The sequence below is a fragment of the Mya arenaria genome, chromosome 1 (assembly GCF_026914265.1).
Source record: "Mya arenaria isolate MELC-2E11 chromosome 1, ASM2691426v1".
Taxonomy (NCBI): domain Eukaryota; kingdom Metazoa; phylum Mollusca; class Bivalvia; order Myida; family Myidae; genus Mya; species Mya arenaria.
This window is the reverse complement of record NC_069122.1, coordinates 56920233-56932804: the sequence shown is the minus strand read 5'-3', so window position 1 is coordinate 56932804 and position 12572 is coordinate 56920233. Positions and strand designations below refer to the sequence as shown.

The 12572-nt window shown below is 33.5% G+C and overlaps 1 protein-coding gene across 1 annotated transcript; it reads left to right on the top strand.

Moving 5' to 3' along the window:
- Positions 1-3188: 3188 nt before the first annotated feature.
- Positions 3189-11847, top strand: LOC128215058 (guanylate-binding protein 1-like). The gene is made up of 11 exons (XM_052921816.1): positions 3189-3343; positions 6189-6236; positions 6471-6503; positions 6808-7007; positions 7754-7893; positions 8197-8306; positions 8738-9141; positions 9586-9866; positions 10114-10329; positions 10542-10623; positions 10818-11847. The coding sequence occupies exons 1-11, from the start codon at positions 3300-3302 to the stop codon at positions 11246-11248; spliced, it is 1989 nt and encodes a 662-aa protein (XP_052777776.1). The 5' UTR covers positions 3189-3299; the 3' UTR covers positions 11249-11847.
- The last annotated feature ends 725 nt before the right edge of the window (positions 11848-12572 follow it).

The following is a 12572-nucleotide window of genomic DNA, read 5'->3' as shown; positions in this document are numbered from 1 at the left end:
TTAAAATACAATGTAGCTGTAGTCTATTTTATCAGAATCTGAAAGTGAGTTACAAAATGATCTGTTGTTGTTAACAGATTACTAGTAAAGATATACATCAATATTTATCTTTTTAAAAAGCTGAAACATTAGGCGAAATTAAATTTGTATACTGGGCTTGAGTTTGAAATTCTGAATAAATTTACTTATCTAGAAATAGTATTTAGCACCGGTGGGTCATTTAGGACAACGTTTGACACTTGGTCAGGACAAGTTATGAAGACTGTTTACAAGCTTAATTCAGACCTAGTAAAATATCCTGGTATTGCAACATGCCATTAATTATTTTTCTTTAATAAAAAATAAGTATATCTTGTTTTAAACTATGGTTGTGAAGTTTTGGGTCAACAATATAGTATTCAGTTAGAAAGAGTTTATTTCAAGTTTTGTAAAGAAATACTTGATATATATGGAGGCTATTTGTTGCCAAAAGTCCAGACGTGTAATTCCCACAATGTGCTTGTTAATCGTACTAAATATCTCTTACATTTGTCAATGTCCATATGTTTGGCGTATTGGTGATAATCATCGCCCCATTTTATAAACAGTTTAATCGATAGAAATTTTTGAATTTTCAAATCATAGCTATTATCAAAGATGATTGTTTAGAAATAATTGTTTACTTATTTGTAAGACAACTCCGTTCACAAAAGTTCCACATATACGATCTACAATTTTTGTGCTGATCAAAGATTGTTATGTAACCCCTTGAACGGTTAGTTAAATGTTAATTTACTTGGGGCACTGTTTTAGGATTTCCTATGCATGATGTCGTTTTTAATAAATGCTAAGACCTTTTCATACCATATAAAATCTTTCAATGCGTTTATTGTGTAAGAATTTTCAGTACTTAAAATAAAATAGAAATACATCTTTTAAAAGCAAAATAAAATATGAAAAAATGATCTGCAATGAGGATGAAATAATATATTGAAGTAATGACTTCGTAAGGCTACACTATTAGGTTTGCTCATTTAATCTACTGTAATGCATTTTCAATAAAACAGTCGCTTAAATTGGACGATATGTGTTTAACATTCTTATTATATGAGCTAAATATTCTAAAATCTCATATATCTTCAAGTATGTGTACTCAAATCAAGTGTACAGGGACTGCGAAACTGCTGCTTAGGACGATTTTGAGGCACGCAGGATGTCCTTCGGTGCAATATGTCTGCGAAAAACTACAGAAAGAAAGAGAATCTCCAGCCATGCTCAACTTCCAGCACGCATATCACATATTCGACCTTGCCCATAACTTGTGCCTGCCACACCAAAATCGTGGGATGAGACCACATCACTCCTAGGTAATAAGTCACATTTCAGCGTGGAATCCTTTCATTCAGCAGCAGTACTTTGAAGCATGACGACCGGCGTCAAAACCAGTGCTTTTCATACCATTGTTATGTAGTAATTCTTCATTCATATAAGTTAATTTTCTAAGACAGATTCTGACTATTTCAACATATTTTTTATTTACAGAAAAATGATTTAATCGGGTTTTGGGACAACACCCTTCCTATCTATTTCATGTAGTTTGACGAAGAACATATGACAGAGGGGAAGACGTTACTAATGTTCTTAGAACTTGTGTCTAACCCATTTGCTTTTTGCATACTCTATATTATTGTTGTAAATACCGATTATGTTGAAAGAAAAAAGGCAATAAAATATCTTTAAATAAAATCAAATCAAATCAAATCATATGACAGAGAAGGATGAAGCTGGCATACACGGGCTTGATGCAGTGATCTCGCTTGTGGATTACGCTCTTTCTGCATTTGGGCACAGGGAGCGAGTCTTTACTCTTCATGCGGACACTTGTGGCTGTATTTCACTTATTCTGATCGTAGATGCATTTAGATAGCGTGATTTTAGTGACAGTCAACGTAAAAGATGCAAATATTTCAAGTTATGTTCAATAGTTGTTTTAATTGAACTAATTATAGAAACCGTTATTGAAAAACAATTAACGTAATCATACAGCAGGGGTTCGGGTATGAAATAGGTTTATTATTGTGCTTTGCCTTGATATTTATTGCAGACAATTTGTGATAAATATTTCATTCACAATCTTTATCTGATATCGTAAATCCTCGTTTTGTAATGGACAATGAAGGGTCTAGATTCGTTATCAGTTTCATGAAAAGATGATAAAGACTGAAATAGATGTTAACATATATTGACATTGTTTTAGAACGAACATTGCCGATTTAAATCATTGGATAGTGATGTGCATGGATAACATTTGGTAACTGTTCATTAAATAAATACAGACTAGTACACCTTTGTAAGATATTGTCGATATGTTTTATTATATCAGATGATTTAAGTTTATGTGCTCATTGACTGACAATTTAAGCTTTTATTGATGCTGTTTTTAAACATATTTCTCTTAAAATATACACTATCAAATGTATGCAACTTTGAAGAAAGTGTTTTGAATTAGCATACTATCAGGCTGGAACTTCTAAGGCACGCTTTTTGAATTAGGCACATATGGATCAGCGTTGCAATTGGCGTATGAGTTTGCGGTGCACGTTTAGCCCAAAATCTAATTCCTCCAAATTTCGCATATGAGGCATACAAGAAAAGCTTAATAATGCATGTAATGCTCACACCACACTTTGCAAAATGTGTATAAGGTAGGTATCAATTAATGGCACTTAAATAAAAATCAAAACCTCATGCGTAGGATTGCGTATAACCTATAAAATAATGGTCCTTACGGTGTTTCCAAAGTTGTGTGTGTGTGTGAGTGTGCGTGTGTGTGTGTGTGTGTGTGTGTGTGTGTGTGTGTGTGTGTGGTTGCGTGCGTGCGTACTTGTGTGCGTGTGTGTGTGGGTATTTTGTTACATTGAAGACACGTTATGAAGATTGCTGCCTCATAATGGATTCGTTTAAATCAGCCCGTTTTTTTACAAATAGTAAACATGTAGTAGTTTATGCCCATATAAACAAACTACGTTTACGCTGAAAGCATTCGATAAATGTCTGGGTAAAACCGCTATTAAAGGAACGACTGCAAAATGATTTGCTTTGAGATTGTAATAAGAAACCCTATCAGCTATTAGCTTGTTCAGATTGCACAATTGTTCGTTCTAATCAGTCGAGTGAATTGATTATCTATAAACCTGTGCTTTCAAAATACTATTATCAACTAAGCTATATCTAGTGTCGTTTCGTTCCATGTATTTTCGATATTGATGTTAATATATACTAAAATTGTATGTATTTGTTTAAGGTAAAAACTGCTTATCATGGATTTTAAAGAAAAACGAAAGATGTTCGAGAAGCAGGGAAGGTAATGTTAACGTTTTTCATTTTGCTATAGTATTTGATTGCTAAATATACCGTAGTTTATCACATTTATTTTTCAATGATTTTTTTGTGTCGCCTGTCCAGGGGTTACTTTTGTCGTCGGCGGTGGCGGCGATGGCGGCGGTGGAGGCGGCGGTCGCGTCCCATTTTTACTTCAGTGCACAAGAACTGTTTCTCTTGCTTCCATATTTTTAGAGTTATTGCCCTTTGTTAATTGTCATGCTTTAAGTTTTGTCCGGTGCGTATCTTGAAGAATATAAGAGTATCAACTTGAAACTTCATAGATATATAGATCTCATGGAGGGCAAATGCAGAACACAAAACCGTTACTCTTGCATCTATATGTTTATTGCGGTGACGGCGGCGGCGGCGGTCGCGTCCCATTTTCACTTTAGTGCACAAGAACTGTTTCTCTTGCTTAGATATTTTTAGAGTTATTGCCCTTTGTTAATTGGCATGCTTTAAGTTTTGTGTGAGGCATATCTTGTAGATTATAAGAGTTATCAACTTGAAACTTCATATGTAGATATATCTAATGAAGGGCAAGTGCAGTGCACAATAACAGTAACTCTTGCTTTCTTAGTTTTAGAGTAATTGCACTTTGTTAATTTTCATGCTTGAAGTTTTGTCCGGGGCATATCTTGAAGAATATAAGAGTATCACTTTGAATCTTCAAAGATAGATAGATATCATGGAGTGCAAGTGCAGTGCACAAGTACCGTTACTCTTGCATCTATATGTTTACAGTTATTGCCCTTTGTTAATTTTCAAGCATACATTTTGTCCGTGGCATATATCGTAAACTATATGTGGTATCAACCTGAAACCTAATAATTATGTAAATATATTTCATTGAGGGCAAGTGCAGTGCATAAGAACCGTAACATCTGTTTCCATATTTTTAGAGTTATTGCCCTTTGTTCATTTTCCTTTTTAATTAATGTCCGGTTTAAAGTTGTTAGCTTCAGTTCAAATACCACCTACACTTGAAAGATAAATGGCAACGCCATTGTCAATAAATGTATAACGCCTATCTAACAGCTATAATATCGACAGTAAATAATTCGTCAGGCGACATATCCGACTCGCGGAGTTCTAGTTTTGTTTTTAAAGTGTCTCATGGTCGTGCTACTTTGTTGAACAATGTTGAAGCAAGCTAGCAATACACTCCTAAATTGGTTTCCCGTGTATGGTTAAAAGCAGTTACCCAAATATTTGCAAATAACGACATTTTCGTGACTTTCGACATATTTGAGTATCTCGTGTAGTGTTTCGTTGCTTTTATCCTTGGGATCATTAACATAATTTGGTAAAGAAGACGGAGATGTAATGACTTCGGCTAAATATGATTATATAATCTTCAAGTCAGGTGTGCTGTGTTTGGTTGCAGGGTTTATGAGCTAATGATGTATCCGGGTGCCTTTAAAAACGTAACCCTTGGATTTTTTAAAACAAATTGAGACTTATTTAAATCAGGAACTTACAGTGCTTTTCTTACATCTCAATAGCATCAATCTAGTTGCACAATCTAGATTGCACTTAACAGCAGGAAACTCATGGAGCGTTTTTATACTCTTATCTAAAGTAGAATTTGAAGTTCAATTTGCATAGAGTGGATCTCCAAATTGTTTAAGATAGCTCTTAGAAACATTTTCGCCAAAAGCGGGGACTTTTATGCATGGGGCATTGCAAAGGGATATCAGAAGTAGCAATTTGTTTTAACAACGTTTTTTTATATTTACTTATATACATATATTGCCACTATACATACATATAAACTATGTGCATGTCCACGTCAATGTACAAAACATAATAAAAAACAAAAACAATGTTTTGGCTATGTTAGTTCAACTTCAATTTTTAATTACCACTAAAAATAGGATTTCAATTTACTTCCTGGTACCAGAACTTTCATTTAATGTCACACAATTAAACCTTAACAGCGGTTTTGAAAGGAGAAACCCTGCGTCCTTTCATACGGTGGGTTGCATTTAACGACTGATTCGATCGGTAAGCGGTTATCAGTTTTCCACATTTAAGCCATAAATATCGAAGTTAGAGTGTATAAGGGATGCTTTGAAAGGAGTAAAATTCGTTGCATTAGACCAAGAAAACATATTTATTGTTTCGTAGGCACGTGCTCCGAGAAATAAGTACTGGAAGCGCGAAATGTTATCTTATTTGACTTGTTTGCATCTTTCATTGTGCATAAAATGAAATCAATTTGAGTTTAATCAACACTCATCAGGTCAAGATACGATTTAAAAGCTATGAAATATAAATTATTGCTGAAACACATAACACACCTTTTAAAAGTTTACACGAAAACTAGATAAATGATTGGTTTAAAATTTCAGGATTCAAGAAAGAATATTGACATAAATAAGAAAATTCTCAACAATGCATTGAAAGTTGTCAACATTTAATGATTAACATACTTTTAAACAAAATCATCTTTTCTGATAGAGTTTTTGTGTTATAAAAACACCTCAAACGCCCTGTTCAAACATACTTTGTTTCTTTATTTGTGAATCGAAGTATCCAAGTATCCAATCGAGTATATTGTACAATGTCAATTGTGGTCTGATCAGCTAGAAATGCAATTAAACATTCGATGCAAACAGATTTTTAATCGGAAGCAAAATCGGTTCGTTTTCGAACAAAGCAATCGAATATCATGGACATGGTCATGACATTCAGTTTCGAGTAATGGAAGCTTGCATAATAATCTTCAATAAACTCCAGTCATACATGTAATAACATATTGTGCTTGATTAATGGATTTGTTTTATTACTTTGCAAATTTAATATTTTATCTTACTTTTAAGCAAAGCTCCGATACCACAACAAGAGGCACGTGGTAATAAAACGGCCGGGTACGTTTGACATAATGAACTATGCATAAAAAGCAATGTAAAACAATAAATTGATTTATGTTTATTAAATATCATGTCTCTGAGAATGAAATGTAGTGTAACAACAAAATATTCAAACTGTTTTAGTGACTTATTCACGACAGTTCTAAAATTACCAGATGCATGTTTGCAAATGGACCGACTAGTATATCCTGGTTCAACTTAAAAGTTGATTTCGTCCTTTTCTTATTTCAGTGCCAATGCTGTTAATGTAAAGCTTGCAGACAAGTAAGTACTTCACCAGGAAATACAAATCGTGATTTTCGAGAAAAACTTTTGAACCAACTGTTCATTACATACTTACAGGTTCGATAATTAATCTAATGAGATATATTATTATGAAGTGATTAAGTTGTCAAAATCGTTTTAAATTAGGACGCTGTTTTATTCTCTTAACTCAAGTGATTAGTACGGCAATGTTATCCAAATGTAACAAATATGGAGTTATGCAAGCTACTCCATAAATGATATAAACATGTACCTTATCAGAATGTGCATAACAATATGCCAACATCGCAACATGTCATTCTAGGTACAAACTCTCAATATTCAAGAAACCATTACCACTTATCGTCAAAAAAGATGATGGTGAAGGAAACGCACTGTCTTACAACCATGATACCCTTGAGGAACTTAGCCAAATTGAGGAGCCATTATGTGTCATAGCTGTTGCTGGATGTCTGAGGACTGGAAAATCGTACCTTCTTAGTCGCCTTGTACAGAAGTGTGGCCGTAAGCTCAAATTACTTAGTGATAGAAACTAAAAAAGTCTTTGTTGTGAAGGTGTCTAAATCTATGGATTTATGTCCCGTATCCGTCCCGGAAACGTGGTGGTAGTTCAAATAACCTATTGCTTTCGTTTTATATTTTAGATATGGTTTAAATTGGCAAAAATAAGTATTATTGTCTAAATGTCTACATAAAGGTCGCATTAAACAAGGAAACCACTGAGGGTTCGGACGTATTCAATCTGATTTAACATAAGTTTACGGAAATTGGCTGGTTCCATTGAATATATATAAAATCAAAATAGGACACTGTTTGGAATGTTATAATTAGTGAAGCGACTGACATGCATTATCACAAGCAACGTTCTTATCTTTTGTTCAGGAGGTATTGAACCTCATTTATGTTGGATAATGAATATTGGAGAACACAAAGGTTTGTATTTATTATCGGGGGCATTGTTAACGATTGTGTCTGCGGTTGGTAATCTGATAAATAACACATTTTGAAAAGATCGATCAGTCTTCAATTAAACCCGAGATGTATTGGTGAGGACGACTTGGCTAACACTGCGCTTATTTGATATCCGGTTGCGATGATCATAAGTTATTGAACGAAAAGAAAATATGATTTTGGTATAATTTATCCCACAGATATTATATTAAATATTTCGTATTTGTTTAAATGAAGTCTAAAGTAATCGGGTCATTTTTATCTCGTTGATATTCATGGAACAGATGGAGTTATTCTAGTTTTAGGAGAGTCCTTTACTGTTGGGCACTCAGTAAAGGCACAGACTCAAGGAATATGGATCATGTGCAGACCTCATCCGACTCAAGAAGGAAAGGTCATTGTTTTTCTTGATACGGAAGGAATCGATGATCCAGAAAAGGTTTGCCTGATACATTAAAAACACAATTTTTTATGAAGCCTCAAGCCTAAAACTTAAAGTCAATACATATAGTTATCATGTGCACGTATAGCTACATGTGGCGTTCTGTGCTTGCCAGGTATTCTTTAAGTTCTTAATCAGAAGGGATGGATTCAATTGAAGTTAAAAACAAGCACTTGTTTACCACGTCCACGTATTGTTATGATACTTTGAAGCAATTAGTTAGCAATTAACCGTTCCAAGTTCTTTACTACGCAGGTTGCATTCATTGCATTTCGTAAAATTTGCGTAATGTAATTGCAGGTTGAAATTCAAGAAGACACTTGGATATTCCTTATTGCAACGTTGCTGTGCAATGTCCTCGTCTACAATACAAAAGGCGTCTTTGATGCATCACACATCAGCAAGTTCCAGTAAGAAATTGTATTTTAAGAAGAGCAGGAGCTAGTAATAATAATTTGACATCTGTTGTCGTTATAATGAGATTGTTACGTTTCATATACCGTGCTTAACATAGCTAAAAAATATATTACGCTATAATATCAATATATCAACATTGATTCGATTACAAAATGATTCTGTCAAATTTACCTGTTGCTTGTGTTGTATGAATGTCTAACTTAATTTGTATGCCTGAATGGTAACATAAATTATACTAGAAAATAGTCTAATTAACAACACAATGTGTTTGATCAAGGAATAAAACTAGAGCATGCGGTGTTTGTAAGTACGTTGGGGAGATGCAAAAAACACTTGTTTAAGGTCAGCCTTAATGATTAATATCATATATAGCTACATTGTTAAAATAAAAGTACATTGTTGGCTGTTAATATGTACTTTACAGATTTCTTAAAGTGGTTCAAAATAACGTGACGGTTGCAAAAGGTGCAAGTGAGGACGACAGTTTTCTTGATTTCTTCTTTCCAAATTTCGTTCTGGTTTTACGAGACTTTACACTGATTTCGGAAACATCTTCTGAGAAAATCCTTGAAAAACGATTAGTGTACAAGACGGGGAAAAGGGACAGTGTAAAAGATTACAACGAACCAAGGCGCCTTATTCGAAGATATTTCAAGAAAAGAACATGCTTTGAAATCCCAATCCCATGCACAAAGCCCGAACAATTGGAATCAATGCCGGATTCTAAGATTGAGAAAGACTTTTTGCAACGTATGAGCGACTTGCACCAATACCTTTGTGAATGTAGCCCAAAAAAACTCATATCAGGAAAGCCGTTAAACGGAAGAAGTATGTAACAAATCAATTTCCGATCAACTATGTATTACTATCTTTGAAGAGATTAGGGTTCCGTTAGATTAAATATTTTCTGTCTGCGTTAGGTAAAAGGACTTATCATGCTCAATAACAGTGCGAATTGATGGCGTCATAACTTGTTATATGTTCGTGACCTAATTCCCTCTGTATAAACATTATGTCGTTGAAAATATTAGAATATATATCGTATTTTTTACGAGATAAAAACAAAACATCAATGATAAAGTTCTTGTAAAGGAAAGGAAATTTACCATTTTTGCAATCTAGATGATATTCCAATTGTTTATGATTAGTTGATAAATAAGCCACAAGGTTCTTGAACTAGTTTAAAAATAGATTTTAAATCACCAAAGATGCATCAAACTATGATTTTATAAAATGATAACTATATTTCAAACAATGTCTTTCTTATTCTAGTGCTGAGAACGATGATCATAAGCTACATGAATTCCGTACAGGAAAACACGGCACCGTGTTTAAACGATGCTATGAAACTGATGGCAGAAGAAGAAAATCAGTTTGCTGTAAGAAAAGCGTCAGAATGCTACCAAGAAGAAATGAAGAAAAGGATTAACAAACACATGCCAAATGAGAAAGGGCTTGAGAGATATCACAATGATTGCATGGATGTTGCTGTCAAGAAATTAAAAGAATTAGTTGTGTTAGATGACGGAGATATATTTCACGGAAGAGCGGCAGTAAGTATGCATTTCTACATAGGACCTTACAAATTATTAGGCATTAGATCAAGAAGATAAAAACTGTTGAGATTACATTTGGTTGGTCCTTTTGGTGGAAAAGTATAGCACACCAAGATTGTTATTTTACTAGTGTCAGTTTCATCTTACACATTTTTGTACGCTGAAATATGAGAGCATGATAAACAAATGATTGAATTGTTTTATAAATATTTCATTTTCAAACACCTTCTTCCGATTCTTTAAGGAATGTTTCGAAGATAATTTGCAACGATTCAAATCAATCATAGATAGAGACTCCCTTGCCAAATGCAAAAGGTCTCTAGACAAGCTTGATATGAAAATTCAACGGAAAATCAGAGAAAACAAGTATGCTCATTCGCATGGTTACAGCGAATACATTGAAGACATCAATACACTTGTTGATGAATTCACAAAGCAAGAACGCTATCTTGGATCAAAGGTAAATATATAATAAGATGCAAATAACAAACCAAATCTAAGGCGGAATCCAAATAGTTTATACGGCGTATGATTTCCTTTGCATTACATGTGTTGTTCGTTTCCTCGGTTATAAGATTTGAAAAATGTGTCGTTTGTGTTTATGCTTTTTTAAACGAAATACAATTTAAATATACGGCAACTTATTACGTAATGGCTCTGTAATAATTTTAGACAAGAGCTGCCTTGCAGGGATATATTGATGCAAAGGTCGAAGAAGAGCAACTCGTATACGAAATGGTTAAGGACAAAATTGGTACGACTATGGTCTTATAGCAAGGCTAATATGATTTTATATAAAAATGATAATGGGTATAAACGTCATTAAAAGGAAAATGTACAAACAAACCTTAATTGTTAGTGATTTAAACCTTAATATTCAAACAATTATAATTTCTCAGCTCTTTAATGTTAAAACCGTTGTTTAAATTCCAAACTGTCTTTTTCCAGATGCTGAAGCTAAACGTCAGTTACATCGGCTTTCAAGTGGATCAGTCCCGATTCCAAAGAAATTTGCAAATATTACAGAAGGGGAACAGCCAGCTGAACAGAAGGCACGAGAATCTATTAAAAAGTTAGAAATTGATGGGCTTATGAGTATTGGATCACAATGCATTGAGAACCTGGAATTGAAATTACAAGAAATAGAGCAGGCTAAAGCCGAGTTGTCAGAAGACAACACATACTACAAGCAACTTGTAGCAGAGTACGACATCTGGAATAATATTTACAAACAAGCGCAATTCGCGAAGAATCAAAACACATCGAAGTCGATCAAAAAGCCAAAAGATGTTGAAAAACGACCGGAAAGAAGCTCTGATGATAAGGAACCAAGACTGAAAAAACGATCTTCAGTAAACCCAAAATGTCCAATTCTTTAAAAACAAACCAACCTCTCACACACATGTCATAATGACATTACTATATAACGTGAACCTGTTATAAGACATTGTTTAACCCTAATTGTCTACGGAATTGAAATGGTATTTAAATCACAAAATACTACAGTGGTTACTAATAGTGTTATTCTTTAAGTAAGGGACAAATAATTCGACTACGGTTTCATGAATTTCGTTTCGTTGTGTTTTTATTTATACAATGTGTAGTTCCTATCCGCTTCTATATTATTAACAATTGTGAACATTATTTACACTATAATTGAACTATAATCGGAAGTTTTAACACCCTTAATATATACAACAAAGGTGTGTGTGATTCCGGTTGTAAGCTTTTAAGCTTTTTGGTAACAGTGTGTGCGATTTATTCGGAAAAAAGTGTGCATGTGCTTTTGTTTAAAACGGTATAATGATTTGAAAAACGGTATGTGCAAAACAGTACGTGTTTTTGTAAGTAGTTGTTATTTGCTTTTTTTGTGAAAAGCGTTTTTTAGCAAAATAGTGTATGTGCAAAATGATTTGTTCTTATGAAGCAAAACGGTATATGTGCAAAACGGTATGTTCTCTTGCAGCAAAATGTTATGTTCGGCTCATTGATATTGTACATTCCGGTTTGGCTCATTTCTTGACATGTTTTCTATAATTTTATCTTGTTTTAGAATAACTGTATTCAGAAATATAATAGTAAATAGAATAATAAAATATCCTTCTTTGTGTTATTGATATCCAAGATGCATTTAAGGTTATGTTACTTTGAACATGACATAAATGAATGCTTTTTTCATATTCGTACGAACTCTTTTCGAAAACAAATGTAAAATGTGACATAAAGGAACTTTTATTAAATGCGTACACTATGACATGGCATTGTTTGGTGTCCATTAAATATACTTCATTATAAGTGTACATAACATACAAGAAAGGATTAAAGTGTACTTAAATACTACGCTAATATGTTTTATATATACATACGGAAAAAAAGAATATGACTGGTATCGGCAATGATTAATGTAATTGTTTTCAACATTACTGATTTTATTCAACGCTTTGTATGACTAATAACAGCAACCAATCAAGAAATGCATTCTAGATAGCATAACATCATTTGAAACTGTATTGCCAAGTATAATTCGATGTACTTGACCTAATGGGTTTTGTTTTATTCATTTTACGTCGTGCTGTCGTACTTAATGATCTCTATTCTGAGGTTTAACGATCAACTATAAGTCGGTTTCAGTCATGAATTAGAAATTAAACAAACTAATTCCTAGTCGCTGTCACTCCATTAGAATTGGAATTAAAATTTAAT